The sequence below is a fragment of the Myotis nattereri genome (genome assembly GCF_964212035.1).
Source record: "Myotis nattereri genome assembly, chromosome: 2".
In the NCBI taxonomy this organism is placed as follows: domain Eukaryota; kingdom Metazoa; phylum Chordata; class Mammalia; order Chiroptera; family Vespertilionidae; genus Myotis; species Myotis nattereri.
Window position 1 is genome coordinate 115807791 of NC_138076.1, and position 22467 is coordinate 115830257.

The window sequence follows — 22467 nt, forward strand, 5'->3', positions numbered from 1 at the left end:
TACAGAATGGATGACACATAAAAGCAATTTTAAATATATTTACCTGAAATTACTCTTGAAAATGTACTTCAAATTTAATCCTAATACAGTACTTCCATACATCACTGTCCTTCAGAGGGGTTCCAAATTGTTGTACAGATTCCTAAAAAGCTTCACAGATTATATGAAGGCCAGTTTTTAATATTCTTATAAACCTTAGAAAAATTACACCAATTTGGAACCACACATCACATGGGAGTGATGTCCCTAAGACCCTGTGCTAACTCCTAGTCATTGTCAAATCCCACCCACCTTTCCGCCGGCCTTCCTTTCCCTGCCGTGTGCAGCTGGAGTGTTTCATGCACTGAACTCATCAGCTGCCACCAGCAAGTTGAAGCCGGGTCTAGTCAGGCTGGTGTGTGGATGTTTGAGCTCTGAGAAAACATCGAAGAGTTGTGTAGGAAGAGATGCTGCTGACTTAAGTCCGTCTACCCAGCCTAAGGTCATCCTAATGGCTGCTTTCCAATAAAGACAGAGATTGAGCTATCGAATGAGATAGAGATAGAGCACAGATACTACATTACATCTTTTAAAATTCTTATTTTATTATTCAGTGAGCAGGAATAGACTAAATAGGTCCTTCTTTTCTAATAAATGTTCATCTTGGAGATGTTTTTCCTGTGTTGATTCTTTAAATGTGTAAGTGCACACAAACAGATGGGGAACTTTGCCTGAGTAAGGACTGTGGAATTACTTTGGGGGTCAACTTCCTGCCCCTTGGAATGCAGTGAGAACGTTCCCACAATGGGAGGGGACCTCGAGCAGGGCACTCCATGCAGGAGGCATCTGCAGACATAACTCCTCTCAAGATGCTATCAGTGTCTCCAACAGCCAATGGCCACTGTACCCTCAGCTGGTCCCAATCATATTCCACAAACCTCATTTGCAGCATAAGCAAAAAAGTGTGTGTGCACGCACATGCATGTGTGCATGTGTGTGTGCGCGTGTGTGTGTGTGCGTGTGCATGTGTGTGTGTGTGTGTAAACAGCAAGGCAGCATCAGACCTCTCACTGTGTGGGCTGAAATCCAAACTTATAGTAATTTGAGCTTAAAATATTCCCATGAGAAGATGCATATTGAAAAAAAGATGATCGTGCTTTGAAACTTCTTCAAGGAGATTGTTCTCAATTTCATGAGGTTCAGGGAAACTTTTTTTTGTTGTTTGTTTGGTTTTGGTTTTGGTTTTGGTTTTTGTTTTTAAATTAAATCTTTATTGTTCAGATTATTACATTTGTTCCTCTTTTTCCCCCCATAACTCCCCTCCACCCAGTTCCCACCCCACCCTCCGCCCTCACTCCCCCTCACTGTCCTCATCCTTAGGTGCACAATTTTTGTTCAGTCTCTTCCCGCATCCCCCACATCCCTTTCCCCCCCAAGAATAGTCATTCCACTCCCTTTCTATGCCCCTGATTCTATGATAATCACCAGTTTATTCTGTTCATCAGATTATTCACTTGATTTTCAGATTCACTTGTTGATAGATGTGTATTTGTTGTTCACAATTTGTATCTTTACCTTTTTCTTCTTCTTCCTCTTCTTAAAGGGTACCTTTCAGCATTTCATATAATACTGGTTTGGTGGTGATGAACTCCTTTAGCTTTTTCTTATCTGTGAAGCTCTTTATCTGACCTTCAATTCTGAATGATAGCTTTGCTGGATAAAGTAATCTTGATTGTAGGTTCTTGGCATTCATCACTTTGTATATTTCTTGCCACTCCCTTCTGGCCTGCAAAGTTTCTGTTGAGAAATCAGCTGACAGTCATATGGGTACTCCCTTGTAGGTAACTGACTTTCTTTCTCTTGCTGCTTTAAGATTCTCTCTTTGTCTTTTGCTCTTGACATTTTAATTATGATGTGCCTTGGTGTGGTCCTCTTTGGATTCCTTTTGTTTGGGGTTCTCTGTGCTTCCTGGGCTTGTAGGTCTATTTCTTTCACCAGGTAGGGGAAGTTTTCTGTCATTATTTCTTCAAATAGGTTTTCAATATCTTGCTCTCTCTCTTCTTCTGACACCCCTATAATTCGGATGTTGGTACGTTTGAAGCTGTCCCAGAGGCTCCTTACACTATCTTTGTATTTTTGGATTCTTTTTTCTTTTTGCTTTTCCGGTTGGGTGTTTTTTGCTTCTTCGTATTTCAAATCTTTGACTTGATTCTTGTGATCCTCTAGTCTGCTGTTGGGAGTCTGTATAGTATTCTTTATTTCAGTCAGTGTATGCTTAATTTCCAGTTGGTCCTTTATCATAACATTGAGGGTCTGACTAGATTTCTTGAGGATCTCACTACATTTATCGGTGGTCTCCCCAGTCTTTTCGAGGGTCTTACTAAATTTATCAGCAGCTTCTAGAAAGTTCTTGAAAAACCTTAAAAGTGTGGTTTTGAACTCTATATCCAGTAGTTTGCTTTCCTCCATTTCTGTCATTTGTGTCCTGTTTCTTTGTCTCCACATTTTTTATGCTTCCCTGTGTTGATAAAGTGGTTTTCTGTGCTAAGTGTCCTCTAGGGCCCAGTGGTTCAGCCTCCCCAATTACCTGAGGTGGACACTCTTGGTGCACCCCTTTGTGGGCTTTGTGCACAGTCTTGTTGTAGTTAAGCCTTGATTGTTGTAGTTAACACTGGGAGGGAATGACCTCCAGGCCAATTGGCTGTGAGAATCAGCTGTGTCTGCAGTGGGAGAACTTCTGTGCTGGAGACACCCCTCCAGGGCAAGACTTGCTTCAATGGGGCTTTGGTGCTCACTGGGTCTGCCCCCTGAGTGTGTCCTTTAAGGGTCTGAGAAGCTGCAAACTGGATGGTCCCACTCTGACCACTGGGGACACTCGCTCCTGGATCTCTAGGGAGGTGCTAATCTAGCCTTTGCCTGAGGCTACCCAGCAAAAGCCTCCGTGCAGGGCTTGGGCAGGGCGGGTCCCACGGGATCAACAGGGCAGAGTGAGCAGTTATGGCTGCTCTCAGTCCTGCCCTCAGAGGCTCTGCTTCTCAATGTCCCAGTAATCGCTGCAGGCACCTCTGAGAGAAAGCTGCCCTAGCGTTCCGACTGATGCCAGACAGTCCCGCTTCTCCCATATGAGTCTGGGTCCCCAAAGACTCGCCCAGAACTGGAGCTCAGAGCCTGAGACTCCCTCCCAATTGAAAAAGACAATCGCGCCCTCAGCCACCAGCCCGCTCCGCATGCGCCTCTGTACCTTAGTATTTTACTTCTGCACCGCACCTCCTCTGAGTCTCGGAATGCTTTTGTTTTTCCTTCTAGTTGTAGAATTTCCACTCAGCCAGCCTTCCTGTGGTTCTGGATGATGTTCGTTCTGTCTTTTAGTTGTATTTTTGAAGTGGTTGTGCGAGGCAGCAAACTCCAGTGTTTACCTATGCTGCCATCTTGGTTTCTCCTGGTTCAGGGAAACTTAACCACAAGCTGACAAAGCAGCAAATGAAGCCAAATTCATTCATTCACTCAACTAATAATTGCAGGATGTCTAGTATGTGTGACATACTATGTGAGAGGTAGCTCCAGACCACGACCTTCCACTTACCATGATACACTAGCACCCAGAACAGAACCTGGGATATAGGTAGTGTTCCTATGTTTGTTGGATTAACACACATGAACAGGAATTTGACCATGAATGCTTTGAAAGCTTCATGAAATTCTTCGGAGACAAAGCAAAACATAATATATCCACTCATTCACCCAATCTGATGAGTGGGGATATGAAGAGAAATAAGATGTGCCTCAGCCTTTGGGAAGCTTACATTCTGGTTGAGAATCAGCAAAGGCCAAAGCATAGCAGTGCCGAAGGCCTGGCATATTTAAGAAACTACAAGTATTTTTCTGTGATGGGAGCAAGTGTCAGGATAACAGGAGATAAAGCTGAAGAGATAGGAAAGTTTGGGGTAGGATCTAAGGGTGTTTTTTATCCTGACAGTGACAGGGGGATGTGCAGGTGGCAAAGATGGAATCTAGGCAGAGGCGCAATAGGATTAAATTTGTGATTTGGGAAGCTCACTCTGGCTACAGAGTGGAGGAGAGACTGGAGGGAGTCAAGGTTGGTTGGGGAGCTAATGCAGGTGTCCAGGCCTTGATTTGGGCAATCATTGTGAGGAAGGACAGAAGGTGATAATTCCATGAGCCATGAAAGTGTTATCAGGAAGTGGAGTTCTTGGGGTGCTGAGAGAAAATAATTTCCTGAGGGCCCCACGAGAGGATGGGGTTTCTTTATTGATGATATAAAATGGAAAGCTTTATTGATGATATAAAATTCAGGAGGTTCCCCTCAAGGTCCCATCTCTGTCCATCTCGCCATGGCAGAAGTCCAATCTTATCTTCAGCTGGGCTAGAATTATGGCCACTGCCCAGAGTTCCTACTCCATATTGAAGTCCAGTCCATTCAGCATCTGGCTAGCTTAGTTCATTGCATGTGGGGTCCACATGGCAAGGGGCCATGCAGCTGCTTAAGGCCACGTGGCTGCGGAGAGAGAACAGGCAAGCCCACTGGCAAGTGCAGGTCACAGAGAAAGAGGGAGGGGACTCTGTCTGGGGATTTTAACCTGGAGCTTCTTCAAACTGGCCAATTAACAATTCACACACTCCTCATGGGGTCCACCCCTTAGCCAATCCATTGTTCCCAAGCTAGACTGCCAGGCAAGCACCTCCCCTGTGGCCCCCCCCCCCCCCCCCCCCCGACTTCTACTGCACATGTGCCTGTCTCCCTCTTTACCCCCAACAATCCAGTACTGGAGGGCGGAAGGAGGGGTGTTGCTCTCCTTGGAGGAGCAATGCTGCAGTTCCCTGGGCTGCGAAGCTGTAACTTGCTTGTGAAACAAACAGGCTGATGCTTCCTAGGTGAATATGCTCAACAATGTCTGGCTCTCCCTTCGCTCTCTTCCTTTATTGACATTAACTAGCCAACTATGACAATAACAGAAGTAGGATGGGCAGGACCTTGTGATGGACTGGAGAGAGAGAGAAAAATGTCAGTTTCCCCTTTAAGCTAAGAGATGCACTGAGGGGACTCTGGCCTACAGGAGGTACTTGTACTTGGTGGCTGGATAGATAAAAAAGGAGGAGGCTCGGGTTTCTAGCTTGTGTATTTGCTATTATTCAAGGCAGAGAACCTTCACACAGATGCTCAGATTCTCTGTGGTCTAGTCCTGTCCTAGATCTTGCATTATACTACCATCAGCCCCCTGTCATTTCTCAGTCCTGGGTCTTAACTCATACTGTTCCCTCTGCCCTATAATGCCCTCTTCTGTCTTCATCTCTTTAAGTCAACTCCATTTCAAATGTCACTTCTTCAAAAAAGTATTAGATTCCTTCAGCCTCAGATACTTTTAAAATCTAATTTCTTTGTATTTGCCTTAAGTCTATTGCTTCGGTTTGTGAGTGAGTGCCTTGAGAGGGACAACTTTCCCTCATTCATCTTCCTATCTCCTCCAGCCTGGAACCTCGCCTGTAGTAGGATTCAATACATCTTTGTTGGATTGAAACAAAGGGCCCAAAAGATGTCTATCTATGAAGCGGGGATATTATTGCCACCTACTTCATGGGGGGTTATGAAAGCTAGGCACATAAGTGCTCAATAAATGATACCATCCACACCATCATTTCTAAAAAGAATAAGTGTCACTTATTCTTGGTCTAACTTAATACTGAGCCTCTGTCTCCTTTTAATGAAGTTGAAGGATAAGGGCATTACTTTAGAAACTCCTAGGAAACTGTCCGCTGGAGTCAGTCAGCAGGGAGCCGCCATCCCGGCCCACTGGGCATTCCTTTACAACGCCCAGAGCTTCCTCTCTGGAGGCTTCTCCTGAATACTTTGGGTCTTTTCTTTCTGGTCATGGGGGAACAGTGCTCAGCTTTTGATCTCTGTGATTCTGGGAAATGAGGTGCTTGGGAAGAATCCCATCCAGCAGTTACCTCTTCTCACCTCAGCCCCTGCAGGCTGACTGCGGGAGAGGCCGAGGGCAGAGCCCCAGGCTGGGAGTGGGGGGGGGGGGAGGGGGGCGGAGCGGGGAGGGGGTCTTGGCCTGGCTGTTCCAAAGCAGTGAGCAGGCAATTGTGACAGTCCTTGAGCTTTATTTTTATTTTTTAATTCTACTTTGAAGAATGTTGTGAGTCCCAAAGGAGCCCTTTTATGTAATTTTTTTTTCTTTTTCTTTAGAAGTTCCTCTAAAACCCATTAGGGAGATTTCACATATTCCAGATTTAGCACTTTAATGGGCTTTTGTTCCTGCCATAATTTTTTTCCCATTTTTAACTTCTCCTCTGATTTTTAATTAGCTATTTCTGGGATTATGAAGTTTGCAAATTCAACAGCAAAATTTCTGGAAAGACTTTTAATTGATGTGTGAGTTTATTGTGATGATATTGTGGACTCTGCCTGAAACGGAAGGTATGGGAAGACCTGTCCCAGACACGGATTCTCGAGCCAGCAGATTGCATTCGCCATGATGAACATTTAGGGGCACTAGACATCTTTTATAAAATCACAAAGACCTGCCTGGCTGGCATGGCTCAGTGGTTGAGCATCAGAACCAGGAACCAAGAGGTGGTAGGTTCAATTCCCAGTCAGGGCACATGCCTGGGTTGCAGGCCCAATCCCCAGTGGGGGTGCCTGCAGGAGGCAGCCGATTGATGATATGTCCCTCTCATTGATGTTTCTATCTCTCTATCCCTCCCCCTTCCTCTCTCTCTAAAAATCAATAAAAACATATTTTTTAAAAAAATAAATAATAAAATCACAAAGACCCTGCGTTTGGGAGTCGCTGTTTAACCACCTCGGTGTTTTTGTTTTCCAGGGACCTCAGACAAGTCAAATCTGGAGCTGATCACTCTCACGTGCACCTGTGTGGCTGCGACCCTCTTCTGGCTGCTGTTAACTCTCTTCATCCGAAAGCTGAAGAGGGTAAGAACATTCCAGACAGGTCCTGTGCTCCTTTCTGCATAATATTCTAGAATGCTCACCTAATATATGGAACAGGCACAAAACAGCCTTAGACCCTATCCTTCCCCTCACCTCTGGCTCCTACCCCTATCCTGGTAAGCACTGGAAAATGAATCATTAAAATGTCTCTCAGCCATAAAGTAGTATATTCAAAAGACAAGCTAGAGCAATGGAAAGATCAATATTTCCCAGGGACAAAAAGGATATTTTTATATAAAAATATGTAATGAAGTCTTTAAGTTTAATTTAGTGTAAGACCTATGAAGTCTTAGTCTTCTTAACCTTATTCTCTGCTAAGAAACAAAAAAAAGAAAAAAGAGAAAGTCCCACCTAACTGCCTGGCACAATACAGAGACACAAAGGTGTGCATTGCTGTTCCGGACTCACTGAGCCCTGGATCACATTCAGTTCTTTAGAGTGCGGGGTTCAGGCTGGAATTCAGGACATCCGATTTCTATAATTCTGCCTCAGCACGACTTGCTTCCCTGAAGTCCCGTGGGGAAAGAGCCAACATTCATTCATCCACTTACGTCTCAAATATTTACTGTGTGCCTGCTCTTTGCAGAGTGCCAGGCCAGTGGTAAGCAAATGCTACCGTCTGGGGCTTTAATCAAGTACACAGACAATGCAAAGTGTAATAACAGTGAGCTGAGTAAAAGATGCGTAAGAGGGGTGGTCAGGCAAAGAAGCAGGGGCAAGTGCTGCAGGCAGAGAAGAGCGTGCACGAGGCTAGGGCAGGGCAGGGGGACACCATGAGAATGAGTGGCTGACAGAAGGCCAGAGGTTACAGTGGTGGAAACAAGGCATGAAGTGCAGCAGGAGGGCAGGGGAGGGGAGGGGAGGGGCTGCAATGCCTGAGCAGCAGGCTTGAGGCTATAGGAGGGAATTTAGTCCACATTCCAGAAGGAATAGGAAGCCTTGGAGCAGGGAGGAGGGTTATAAAGCAAAGGTAGGCAATTATAAGTGTGAGAAATGTGTATCTGCAATGATTATTTTGGCTGCTGTGAGGAGAATGGACCAGGGGGTCACCTAGTAAAAGAGTTGACAGTAGTTCAAGGAAGAAATGACATTAGCTCAGTCTAAATGATTAGAGTTAAGAGATATTTAGGAGGCAAAATCAAGAAAACTTGAAATGTGTCAAACTGGCCTACTCAATATCTAGATATTTATAAGCCCTTATTAATAATGTACCAGGCTTGTGGGAAGCTCTTTATGCAGTATCTCAGTTAATCCTTCCAAAAATGCAGAGGTAAATATATAATTATTACCATTTTATAGAGAGGGAAACTGAGGTTCAGGAATTAAAATAACTTGTCCAAAGTCACAATGCATATTAGAGTTGGAGCTGAGTTTTGAAGCCAGGTTGTTTGGCTTTAGGCTGGATATTCAAAACCAATAATGTGCACTTTATAGCGTTAGTATGAGAGGCAAGGCTAGCAGCATCCTCTACCATGAATGTGTAACATCAGGCTTTTGCTGTATGGAGTGACTAGTTTTGAGACAGGACAATTCAGGCCACTGCTTGAGAAGGAACAGGTCGAATAATAGTATTTGAAGGGGGAGACACATCATATAGGGAAAGAGATCTAACCAAAGAAAAACTTGCCAAATCTGTGAGGGAGTACAAAGACTATAGGAGTTCAAAGGAGGAGAGTGGGAGAAAACACTTCAGAGAAAGAAAAGTTTAGAGACAGACTTTGAAGGTCATAGCTGGAAGGAAAGAAGCAGAAAAATATAGCTCTTACCACCCCTCACTCCCCACCCCCCACTCCACAGATTAGGGAGGGAGTCCAGTTACTTTGCCTATAGTAGCAGAGTGGAAACAACACTGGAAAGGCAAATTGGGACTAAACTGAGTGGGTCTCTTGTATTTTTTTTTAAATCTATGAAATTTTGATATCAATAAGAAATGATGAGCCCTAGCCAGTTTTGCTCATTGGCTTGTGGACTGAAGGGTCCTGGGTTCGATTCCGGTCAAGGGCACATACTTCAGTTGCAAGCTCCCGGCCTTGGGAGGCAACCAATCCATGTGTCTCTCTCTCACATCGGTGTTTCTCTCTCTCTACCTCTCTCTTCCACTCTCTCTAAAAATCAATGGAAAAAAATATCCTCGGGTGAGGATTTAAAAAAAAAAATAAGAAGAGGAAAGGATGAGAACAAGTAATAGAATGCCTATAAAATCTGACAAGTGATTGGTTGTGGGAGGCGAAGAGGAAAAAAAGGCATCAAGAACTATCTCCATGTGGTTTCTCTAATCACAATGTAAATTCCTCACTGATAAAAGACTACTTTATCTCTACTCTGCATAACCAGTGTTATAATTACAGCCAACATTTATTGATGCTTACTGTATACCAGGCTCTGTTTTAACAGCTTTACATGGATTATATCACTTGATATTCACAACAGCCCTATGAGTTAAGTACCATCATTTGACAGATAAGGAAACTAGGCTTAAAAAGGTTAAGCAGCTTGCCCATTGTTATGTGCTGGTCAGAAGTTGAGTAGTGATTCAAATCCAAGCATGAGCCTCAATGTCTGGGCCCTGAAGCCCTTGGCTGTGCAATTTTCATGCCAAGCACCTAGGAGCTGCTCAGTGTTAATGTCAATTGAAAGAGCAAATATTTGTCAACTAAGATTCTGCTATCACACTCCCCTCAAAGCCCTTGCTTAAGGTTTTTGTTTTATTGTTTTGTTTTGAGAGTTTTGGTGTTTTCTCCCATCTGCCTTATTGAGATAAACCATAAAATTCCACAGGGGCCACATGGGGAGATTGTCTTCTGTTGCCTGCTCCCCAGCCTCCATCACAGCACTGCCAGCCTCCCCTGGCATCCTGCCGAGCCCAATGCCAGGCTCAGCAATGCTATGCTCTCTGAAGATTGGGGATTGCTTCTCATCACCTTGGCTGTGTTGGACATTGGAAAGTTTAGTCCTAAAACCAGCTCCAGCTGCTTCTCTAATGAACACCCCACATTCCTGTCATAGGAATTTAGACTCCCCTACAGCCTCACAGACTCCCACCAGCGTCTGACAGGCTGGGCCCTTGCAGTCTAACAGCAGTGGCAAGTGCAGTTCGTGACCAACGCGCTCCCTATCTTTCTCTGTTACCCATTCTTTATGGAGGCCAGGCAAATCTTTCTGCCTTGAGCTATTTGTCACACATTTTAGTGATAATTTTTTGTGAGAAAGAGACTGATTGCAAGTGATGGATGAGGTGAGCTGTGACAGCCCAGAACAGGATGAGTAAGGGCTGAAGAATGTGGGTGGCTGTGACATGATGTGTATGGAGAGGTTGTCCTCTCCACTGAATTCTGATCTGGTTGAGGGAAAGCATTGAAGGGAAAGGCCCTAGAACTCATTTAAATGAAATTTACATAACTCTGGCAAGAGTTATCAAAACCCACCTTATATTGGTAAGCATACTTCCTTTCTGTCATGCCCACAGAAATACAATCAATTCTACAATTAACTAACAGAAAATATACCCATGGATATGAATTTAGACACTAAATGTAAATCCAGTTATTTATGATCTGAAAAAAAAAGTATTTTCTGGGCTTGATTTGCATTACCAAGATAAAAAATGCACCTGAAGGCAGATGTCCGCCTTACTTACTTGATGTCCACCTTACTTATTTGATGTCCTACCAATGGTCAAAGGAACTTGGAATGAATGTTGCTATGTATAAGTCTTACTCTTTGGTATTTGAAATAATCAACTTCTGTTTCTTACTGAAGGTAAATCCTATTCTAATCTCACTAATGGACCCTGTGGTCATTTTCAGGCAGCTAAGTGGCCAGGCCTTCTGAGTATATTTAAGCACTTCATATAAAATGTAGTGCTAGAGAGGCTGTCCCAGAGAGGCAGACCCTGAGCTTACTTTACCATCTCTATCCTTTCTTGCAAATGTAGAAAGCCATACTCATGGACTCCACTGTCAGCCTATTTGTAATGTATATTCCTGCTTACACAGAATAGCCATGGAAAGTTATTTTTAGTCCTTGTATGGAATGGTTTTATTAAAATGCTTTTCAGAATAAGCAAATAAGTTTGCTGGAGAATCTGAGGGCCTTTCATCTGTGACTAGAGGCCCGGTGCACAGATTCGTGCACTGGTGGAGGTCCCTCGGCCTGGCCTGTGGGGATCGGGCCAAAATCAGCTCTCTGACATCCCCCAAGGGGTCCCAGATTGCAAGAGGGTGCAGGCCAGGCCAAGGGACCCCACTGGTGCACGATAGGGGCTGGGAGGGACCATGGGAAGGCTCCAGAGCATGTCCGGCCCATCTCACCCAGTCCTGATCGGCTGGACCCCAGCAGCAAGCTAACCTACTGGTCGGAGCATCTGCCCTCTGGTGGTCAGTGCACATCATAGCCACTGGTCAAACAGTAATACGGTTGGACACTTAGCATACGAGGTTTTATTATATAGGATAATACTACAGAAATGCAGGGCGGGAACAGCAAGGGTTGTTTGATAGACATCACATGCTCAGATGTGATGTGCATATGTGTGTGCTACTTTCTGTACCTCACCATATGTTTTAACCAAATGAACCAAAATAGCAGGAGATATTGTCTAATATTGTTTTAAATTGGCTATCAGGGGGTTTTTAAGTCGTTGATGACTTTGGGATCTCTTTATTTCTCAGTCTTCTTCTGAAATAAAAACTGACTACCTATCAATTATAATGGACCCAGATGAAGTTCCCCTGGATGAGCAGTGTGAGCGGCTCCCGTATGATGCCAGCAAGTGGGAGTTTGCCCGGGAGAGACTGAAACTAGGTAATGTATTTGTTCAACAGACTCCTAACCCCATACTAAGCACCTGCTGCTTGCAGAAGACCGCCTTGGGGCATGCACAAACAGGTTAGACTCGGGATTCTGCCCTCAGCAGTTCACAACCTAGCCAGGGAGAGGGACACAGAGGTATATGAGTCTCTGAGAATGCAGAGAGGATGGTTTAAGGGACAAGGAGACAAGGAGCACCTATTCATTCTTTCAACATTGACCAAGCACCTTCTCTAAGCAGCAGACACGAAAGTATTTGAGTCTCTTCCCTCTAAGGCAGTGGTTCTCAACCTTGGCTGCACATTAGAATCACCTGGGAATCGTTTTAAAATCCTGACTTCTGGGCCTCATCTGAATGAGGTTGAGAACCACTGCAGGAGGTCACCATAAAAGTAGACGATTGAAGGGAAAGGAGGGGAGTTTAGTTCCATCAGGAGCCTTACAAGCACAGGTGCTCTTAATTAATGACATTTTTGAGGCGTCAGAAACTTATGACCTGGAAACTATGGTTGAAACAAATTACTACTAGTGGTTGATAGGCTCATGTGCTGAATATAAAGATTTATAATCATCGTATGAAGAAATGTTAGAAATACTGGGTCTATTTTGCCTGGCAAGGAAGTCAGAGAAATGAGTTAGTTGGGGGGGGGGGGGTAGAGGGGGGGCGGGCTTATTTGTTTTGTTTTTTTAATCTATAAAGCATTATTATAACCAATAGCAATAACTATCATTCTCAATTTCTCGCTTTCTGCTAAAAATAGATCAGAAGAAATGTCCTTAAGTGGCAAGAAAAGGGGCCTAGGTTAGACACAGGGAAATATTCTTGTTAATAATGTTATTGAACAATGGAAGGGACTACCCAGGATTTGGTGGCCTCTCCCTTCCAGGAGGATTTTGTGAAGAGGAAACTGGCCCTCCGCCTGCACAAAAGGCCTTCTAGGTGCCCAGCATAGCTGTGAAGAATGAGGGCACCTCAGAAGCACAGTAAAGAGCTGGAAAAAATTTACTCAAGAAATGACACTTTCAGGGTCAGTTCCTTGGAGACCCCATTCAAAGTTACATGTGCCTCACAGCTACAAATGGGAAAAATGGCACTTGTTCCTGAAAAAGACTTAAACTCACCCCACTGGCTTGGTAAACAAATCAATGTATTCTTTTCATTGTAGGCAAATCACTTGGGAGAGGGGCTTTTGGAAAAGTGGTACAAGCATCTGCATTCGGCATTAAGAAATCACCCACCTGCCGGACCGTGGCTGTAAAAATGCTAAAAGGTATGGGCACTGCGGGTTGGCTTTCCCCTGACCCACTGCATTTCCCGAATGTTGGCTTGAGTTGGATGTGGCCTAGGAACAGGTACAAGCTATTTCTGCGCTGGTCACATAGCTTTCTTGTACTGCTGCAAGCCCCTTGACTTTACGACTTTTAGGGGAGGCCAGAGAGAGTCCAGGATAAGCCTTGTAAATGAAACAGTCAGCATCATCCACGGGAAAATGACTCCTGTCACCTCAAAAATATTTCTCTTACCACATCTCAGACTTGACACTATCAGAGAATTAAGCCCATGGTGACCAATTTTTTGACATTATAATGGAAACTTAGCTGTACATCACAAATCCCAAAGGCTTAACTCGGGCTTGACCTAACTATAAGGTAAGATTATGAAACTAAAACAAGTGAAATGATCAAAACCATAAACTATCTAATACTGTCAAGTCCCAACCATAAAACTTTTTCTCTTTAGAAATGAAAAACAAACTATCTTTCAAGGGCGAACTGCTAGGAGGTAGAGCCAAATCACATAGAGATGTATGACCACTGCCATAGATAGACCGAAAGTGAAAAGTATGTAAACCAAGCAAATCAAAATGCATAGATCCTTTAAAGTTTAGGAAATAATTCATTTCCTCCGTCATGATGAAATTTTCATGTTCTTTCAATGCATCTTAAGGTTCCCAAACCAAAAGAAACAGGAATGAAAACCCAAAGGGCAGCTTTCAGCTTTCCAAGATCTCCAAGATAATGCCAGGGGGTTTGGAGGCACAGAAAGCTATGCGCCCAACTAAGCAGGTATCTAGCAAAGGCTTCAGGAGAAAAAGGGCCATTTGCTTAGGGAGACTTCAAAGCTCTTCCTCTTCTTCCAGCCCTGACATCATCATTGCCCAAGTATCATGTCATGATATTTTCCACCTCAAAAGGCTGTCCTTTTTGAAGGAAAACTTTGATAAAACTCTACAAAGAACCTGACAGTTCTACTCTGAAAGTAGCCAAGGAAAGGAGTTTTGCATCCACAAGTCAGGACTTTTGTTCGAGTTGGACTACCCAAATGATGGAAAGCATTTCTGTGAGAATACCTCCATTCCAGCACCCCACCCTGTACACCCCACCCCAGATTCTAAAGAGAAGATGCATCACCATGTCTTCTATGTGACAAAGCATCAGACTAGGTACTTTAATATATTAGGCTGAACCACTTGAAATCGTCATTTTTCTTATTTTTCTCTCTATGCCTTGTTTTTCTGGGTTGTTGTGTTATTGGTTTTTTGTGGGTTTTTAAATTTTTATTTATGAAATTGATTGCAGTGACATTGGTCAACATGAACATATAGGTTTCATGTGTGGGTTTCTATGTAACAAGATCTGTATATTGTACCGTGTGCCCACCACCCAACGTCAAATCTTCTCCTCTCCCTTTATATTAGTACTTTTTTCTCCCTCCATTCCCCTTATCTCTGGCAACCACCATTCTGCTGTTTGTGTTCGTAAGTTCAGGTTTATATCCCACATAGGAGTGAAATCATATGGTTCTTGACTTTTTCTGACTGACTTATTTCACTTAGTATAATGTTTCAAGTTCCATCCATGTTGTTGCAAATGGCACTATTTCATCCTTTCTTATAGCTGAGTAGTATTCCATTGTGTATATGTATCATATCTTCTTTATCCAGTCCTCTATCATGGGACACTTTGGTTGTTTCCATGTCTTGGCCACCATGAATAATGCTGTAATGAACATAGGGGTGCATATATCTTTGCAAATACATGATTTTGAGTTTTATGGATATACTAGAGGCCGGTGCATGGGTGGGGTCCCTCGGCCTGGCCAGTGATCCAGGTCTAACAGGGGGACTGCTGGCCAGGGGGAGGGACCTGGAGGTTGGCCAGCTGGTTGGGGGGGACCAGCCTGCTGGGGGGGGGGGCTGCAGGAGGTTGGCCGGAGGGTAGGGGGTGGGAGGGGCTGTGGGAGCGCCTGACCACCAGGGGCAGCTCCTGCTTTGAACATCTGCCCCTGGTGGTCAGTGCACGTCATAGTGACTGGTCAACCAGTCGTTCCAGTCATAATAGTCGCTTAGGCTTTTATATATATAGATACCCAGGAATAGGATTGCTGGGTCATATGGTAGCTCTATTCTTAATTTTTTAAGGAATTGCCAGACTGCTTTCCATAGTGGTTGTACCAGTCTACATTCCCACCAGCAGTGAATGAGGGTTCCCTTTTTTCCACAACCTCTCCAACACTTGTTATTGCTTGTCTTGTTGATAATAACCACTCTAGCAGGTGTGAGGTGGTATCTTATTGTAGTTTTGATTTGTTATTTCCCTAATTGCCAGTGAGGTTGAACATCTTTTTTTTAGTTATTATTTCTTTATTTAACAAAGCTTCCCATGTACCTCAAGTAGAAAATTTTTCTTCATGAGAGAAAATAAATCCTGGAGGCATTCCAGGGCTAATTGTTATTCTCGGTCTCTTAATGGGCCTCAGGAACTCCGCTCTGTGGGACAAGGTGTTTTCCAAATGGGTGGGTCAACTGTCTTCCCCCCCCCCACCCCCCCCACCCGGCAAAGCCACCTGCATAGCAAATATCTGCAGGAGAAAGATGACCTCCACAATGCGAGGGAATGACTCAGCACAGAAAACTGAGGTGTCTGCCTTGTGAGTTCTAACCCCAGAGCCCCCAGTCCTGGCTTCTGCTAACACAGCTCCAGTCCACTCTGCCTCCCTCTGCTGGAGCACAAGGGGAGCGGCTCCACAGGGGATTTTGTGCTTTTGGCCCTTTAAGGAGGTTTCTGCATGTCCAGCCATTTCTCCCTAGAAGACAGCAACTCCACTGCTTTTCACAGCCAGATGTTGTTTGGGTACCCTTTTTAGTTCTGGTGTTCCCTGCGGGGGCGGGGGGGGGGGTGCAGCTTGGGGATTAGACTCCAGAGTTCTCAGTGGCAACTCCCCACAGCTGAGATATCTCTCTGGAACTTCAGCTGCTGTATGTGGGAGCCCAGCAAGCCCTTTCGTGCCTCTGCCCCTCCTACCAGGCTCTATGCGGTCTCCAATTACCATCCTCAGTTATCAGGGTTCTCTCCAGTGAGTCTTCGATTGATTAGTCAGGGAGTTTTTCTGTATTTTAATTGTAATTCCAGTTTGGTCCTGGGAGCATGTGTTCCACTGCCATCTTTTATCTCAAGGTTGAACATCTATATATATCAAAGCTTAAGCAACCATTATGACCAGTTGACCAAATGATTGGTGGCTATGACACGCACTGACCACCAGGGGGCAGACACTCAATGCAGGAGCTGCCCCTTGGTGGTCAGTGCGCTCCCACAGCCAACTTCCGGCGGCCAGCCAACCTCCCACAGTCCCTTCCCCTGGCCAGCCGGCCCCTCGGGGCCCTGATCGGGACTGGGCAAGATGGCCCCAATGGGCCCCACAGGTCAGGCTAAGGGACCCCACCCGTGCACAAATTCATGCACCAGGCCTCTAGTCTTTTCATAAAGTTATTGGCTGTTTGCATGCCTTCTTGGGAGAGGTGTATTTTCAGGTCCTCTGCCCACTTTTCTTAAAAAATATTTTTATTGACTTCAGAGAGGAAGGGAGAGGGAGAGTTAGATAGAAACATCAATGATGAGAGAGAATCACTAATTGGCTGCCTCCTGCATGCCCCTGCTGGGGATCAAGCCCGCAACCCGTGCATGTGCATGTGCCCTTGACCAGAATTGAACCCTGAACCTTCTGGTCCACAGGCCAACACTCTATCCACTTAGCCAAACCAGCCAGGGCTCTGTCCACTTTTTGATTGGGTTGTTTGTTAGTTTGTTTGTTTGGGTTGAGTTTTACGAGTTCTTTATATATTTTCGAAATTAAACCTCTGTCAGAGCTACTGTTTGCAAATATCATCTCCCATCTGGTTGGCTGCCTCTTTGTTTTGTTGTCCATTTCTTTTGCTGTGCAAAAGCTCCTCAGTTTGATATGGTCCTATTCATTTATTTTTACCTTTACCTCCCTTGCCTTTCAGGTCAAGTTTGGTACCTATATTTTCTTCGATGTAACTTATTGTTTCCAGTCATATGTTTAGGTCTTTGATCCATTTTGAATTAATTTTTGTACATGGGGACAAACTGTAACCCAGTTTCATTCATTTGTATGTGGCTTTGCGGTTTATCAAGCACAACTTATTGAAGAGACTATCTTTACTCCAATGTGCATTTCTGGCTCCTTTGTCAAAAATTATCTGTCCATATATGTGTGATTTTATAGCTGGGCTCTCTACTCTGTTCCATTGATCTGTGTGTCTGTTTCTCTACCAATACCATGCTGTTTTGATTATCATAGCTCTGTAGTATAATTTGAAGTCAGGTAGTGTGATACCTCTAGCTTCATTCTTTTTTCTCAGGATTGCTTTGGCTATTCTGGTCTTTTGTGGTTCCATACAAATCTAATGATTTCTCGCTCTTTTTTTTAAAAAAATGACACTGGGATTGTGATGGGGATTGCATTAAATCTGTATATTGCTTTGGGCAATAAGGCTATTTTAATTATGTTGATTATTCCAATCATGAACATGGGATATTTTTTCCATTTTGTTGTGTCTTTTTCAATCTCTCTTAATAATGCTTTGTAATTTTCAGTATATAGGTCTTTCACATTCTTTGTTAAGTTTATTCCTAGGTATTTTATTCTTTTGGTTGCAATTGCAAAAGGAATTGTTTTTTTTTTTCATTTCTTTTTCTGAAGTTTTGTTGTTAGTATACAGGAAGAAAATGGACTTTTGCACATTGATTTTGTACCCTGCAACTTGACTGCATATGTTTATTGTTTCTAATAGATTTTTAGTAGAGTCTTTAAGGTTTTCTATATACAAAATCATGTCACCTGCAAAAAGTGACAGTTTGACTCTTCCTTCCCTATTTGGATGCATTTTCTTTCTTTCTATTGCTCTGGCTAGGACTTCCAGCACTATGTTGAATAAGAGTGGTGAGAGTGGACAACCTTGTCTTGTTTCTGATCTTAGGGGGAAAGCTTTCAGTTTTTCACCATTGAGTATGATATTAGCTGTGGGTTTATCATATATGGCTTTTATTATGTTGAGGTACTTTCCTTCTATTCTTATTTTGTTGAGTGTTTTAATCATAAATGGATGTTGTATCTTATCAAATGCTTTTTCTGCATCTATTGATAAGATCATATTATTTTTATCCTTTCTTTTGTTAATGTGGTGTATTATGTTGATTGATTTGCAAATGTTGAACCATCTTTGTGTCCTTGGAATGAATCCCACTTGATTGTGATGTATTATGTTTTGGATGTACTGTGTATTCAATTTGCTAGTATTTTGTTTAGGATTTTTGCATCTGTATTCATTGGGGATATCAGTCTGTAGTTTTCTTTTTGTGTGTTATCTTTGCCAGATTTTGGTATCAGGGTTATATTGGCCTCATAGAATGTGTTAAGAAGTATTGTCTCTTCTTCAATTTTTTGGAAGAGTTTGAAAACGATAGGTTTTAATTCCTCTTTGAACTTTTAGTAGAATTCACTGGTGAAGCCATCTGGGCTTTTGTGTTATGGAAGGTTTTTTTATGATTGTTTCAATTTCCTCACTGCTGATCAGTCTATTTAGATTTTCCAATTCTTCCTGATTTAGTCTAGAAAGGTTCTATAATTCCAGGAACTTATCCATTTCTTGTAGGTTATTGAATTTGGTGGCATAAAGTCTTTCATAATATTCTAGTGTGATCCTTTGCATATCTGTGATGTGTGTGGTGACTTCTCCTCTCTCATTTCTGATTTTGTTTATATGGGTCTTTCCTCTTTTTTCCGTAGTGAGTCTAGCCAGGGTTTTGCCCATTTTATTAATCTTTTTAAAGAACCATCTCTTTGCTTTATTGATTTTTTTTGTATAGTCTTTTTTTCCTCTATTTCATTTAATTCTGCTCTTATTATTTCTTTCTTCTGCTGACTTTGGGTTGCTGTTATACTTTTTCTAGTATTTTAAGATGTGATGTTAGGTTGTTTACTTGGGATTTCTCTTTTTCTTGAGATAGGCCTGTAATGATATAAACTTCCCTCTTATTATTGCTTTTGCTGCATTCCAGAGGTTTTGATCTGTTGTATTATCATTCTCATTTCTCTATATATCTTTTGATCTTGTCTTTTATTTTTTCTTTGACCCAGTCATTTCTTAGTAGTATGTTATTTAATCTCCATGTATTTGTGGGTTTCTTTACTTCCTTTTTGCAGTTGATTTCTAATTTTAAGGCATCATAATCAGAAAATATGCTTGATATAATTTTAATCTTTTTTTAATTTGTTGATGCCAGTTCTGTGACCCAATATATGGTCTATACTTGAGAATGGTCCATGTGCACTGGAGAAAAATGTATAATCTGATGTTAAGAGATAAAATGTTCTGTAAATGTCAATTATACCCATTTGGTCTAGTGTTTCACTTAAGGCCAATATTTCTTTATTGATTTTCTGGTTGGTTGATCTGTCTAGAGCTGTCAATGGAGTACTAAGGTCTCCAATTATGATTGTATTTTGATCTGTTTCTCCCTTTAGTTCTGTGAGTAGCTGTTTAATATATTTCAGTGCTCCCTGGTTGGGTGCTTATTTATTAAGAAGTGTTGTTATGCTTTCTTGATGTACTGTTCCCTTTATCATTATAAAGTGTCCATCTTTGTCTCTTGTTATCTTTGTTATCTTGAAATCTATTTTGTCAGGTATAAGTATGGCTACACCTGCTTTTTTTGCATGGAGAAATTTTCCACCCTTTTACTTTGAATCGACCTTTGTCTTTGCTGTTTAGATGTATCTCTTATAAGCAGCATTTGGTTGGGTTTTGTTTTTTTTTATTCACTCTGAAACTCTGTGCCTCTTTACTAGTGAAGTCAGAGCATTTGCATTTAGGGTAATTATTGATGTATGAGAATTTCCTATAGCCGTTTTATCTTTTGTTTCCTGGTAGCTCTGTGCCTCCATTGGTTCTTTTCCTTTATGCTTCTGTCTGTTGTTTTTGTTTGGTGGTGTTCCATATTTCTTTTCTCTGTTTCCTCTTTTTTTAAGCTATATGCCTGTTTGGGGGATTTCTGTGTGTGGTTGCCATTACGTTTATAAAAAATGAAGTTGCATATATACCATCGTTTTTTTTTTCCATTTTGAGTGCATTTGCTCTTCATCTTCCTTTGCCAGTTCAGAACTTTCCCCCTTCCCTTTGCATATTTTTGTTGTCACAAAGTATCCTGTTTATGCTGTAAGTTTTTTGGTGATCTTACTCATAGAGTCATGACCTTATGGTCTTTATTTCAGGTAGAATAACTCCCTTGAGTATTTTCTGCAATGGGGGTTTTCTGGCGATAAAATCCCTCAGCTTCTGTATATCTGGGAACATGCTTACTTTTCCTTCAGATTTAAAATATAATTTTGCTGGATATATTATTTGTGGCTGGTAATTTCTCTCTTTTAGACGTTTGAATATTTGGTTCAATTATCTTCTGGCTTGTAGAGTTTCTGCTGAGAAGTTGGATGAAATTCTGGTGGGTTTTCCTTTGTAGGTCACTTCCTTCTTTTCCCTGGCTGCTTTCAGAAAATTTTCTTTGTCATTATTCTATTTTATTTATTCATTTTTAGATTGTTAAAGTGCCTTTACTCACCAAGAGATAGGTGGGGCAGTTGCCACAATCTCAGTTTACAGGTGAATTCTGCGTGCCCAGTGACAAGGAGAGATTGATAGCAAAGCTGGATCTACTTGCTAAGGCTCTCAAAGAGACGTGACAACTCTGTGCAGTCCTGACCCCGGGCTGGATTCTGTACTGGAAAATATTGGGGCCACTGATAAAGTGGAATCAGAATGATGGATTAAAGTATTGAACCAATGTTAAAGTTACTGAAGTTGGTAACACTACTGTGATTGCATAAGTGAATATTCTTAGGAAATGAACACTAAAGTATCTATGCATGTAATTTACCCTCAAATGGTTCAGAAACAATGATACAGATGGATCCATCCCATAGGATAAAATGAGTGGGTTAAAATAGTAACAGTTGGTGAGTCTGGTCTGCAGGTGTTCTTTTGTCTTTGTCATTAATTTTTGACAGCTTTATCACCACGTGCCTTGGAGGGGGTCTCTTTGGATTGATGTAACTAGGTGTTCTGTTTGCTTCTTGGATTTGAGGATCTAGTTGTTTCCATAGATTTGAGAAGTTCTCATCTACTATTTGCTTTAACAGGGTCTCCACTCCATGCTCCCTCTCTTCCTTCTCCACAATGCCTGTGACTGTGATGTTACTTTTTCTGATGGCGTCAGGGAGGTCTCGTAGACCTCTTTCATTTTCCTTTATTCTTAGGTCTCTTCTTCCTTTTGTGTTATTTCTTGATTCCTATCTTCAATATCACTAGTTCTTTCCTCTAATTGGTTGGTTCTGTTTTCTATGCTCAACAGCTCACTCTTAATCTCCTCAATTGCCTGCTTCATTTCCAGGAATGCTGATATATTCATTTTTAAAGTTTTAATTTCCTTGGAGAAATGTTCATTTTGTTCATTGATTTGTTTTCTGAGTGCACTGAATTGCCTGTCAGTATTTTCTCACATCTCATTGAGTAATTGCAATCTTGAAATTTCTATCATTTATATCACGTAATTCCATGTTTTCCAGCCTACTTTCTGGGGATCTTTCATTTCTTTCTGGTCATCACCATTATGTGGTTCTTCATGGTATTTGCTGCCCTCCTTGGTTTGCACATTTATCTCTGGGGAGGTCTTTTTCCTATGTTCCAGTAGGTGACGCTGAATTGCAAGATGTTTACCAGATTTGAGCCTCTGCAGCTCCCAGAGGGCAGTACCCCAGACTGCTTGGGGGTGGGATTTGTTTTGCCCTCACCATAATGGTGACCCCTGACCTCCGCATGTCTGGCCCAAGCACCCCTCCTGAGGTTCAGTCACAGGGGGAAACAGCAATTCTACTGAAACACCGCTTGGTTTACAGATAATATGCTCCTGAAGCCAACTCCATGGGCAATGGAGGCGGCGGGCAAGTTTGGGGAGTCTACGCAGCAGCAAGGCTCTGTGATTTCCTTTCTTTGTCCCCAGCAGTGGGGAGCCTCACACCAGCACCCACTGCTCTGTAGGGGGGGCCTCTGTTGACTCAATGTTCACTCTTGCTGCTCACGTGAGTGACTCCAGCCCTACTCACTGCATGGCCAAGATTCAGACACTGTACTCTCTCACCACTCGCATGCAACCACACAACTCAGACAATGTCCTCTCTTGCTGCTGGAAGCTTGCAGCTCACAGCTTACAGATGGCCCTGCTCTCTGTTCCTGCAGGCTGAAGGAAGTGCCTGCTACCTCCACCACCAGCTTTCTCCCCTCTCCTGGCCAGGCTGCTAGTTCCCAGCTGTGCTGCAGGGCTGCATCTACGGCCTTGTCCTTGGCCAA

General features: G+C 42.8%; 1 protein-coding gene across 1 annotated transcript in view; it reads left to right on the forward strand.

Annotated features, from left to right (window-relative positions):
• FLT1 (fms related receptor tyrosine kinase 1) overlaps positions 1–22467 on the forward strand; it is a 197052-nt gene that overhangs the window by 142378 nt on the left and 32207 nt on the right. The window contains exons 16-18 of the mRNA XM_081083615.1: positions 6828–6934; positions 11623–11755; positions 12928–13032. Of these exons, the coding sequence (XP_080939741.1) occupies positions 6828–6934; positions 11623–11755; positions 12928–13032 (345 nt within the window). The remainder of the gene's footprint in view (positions 1–6827; positions 6935–11622; positions 11756–12927; positions 13033–22467) is intronic.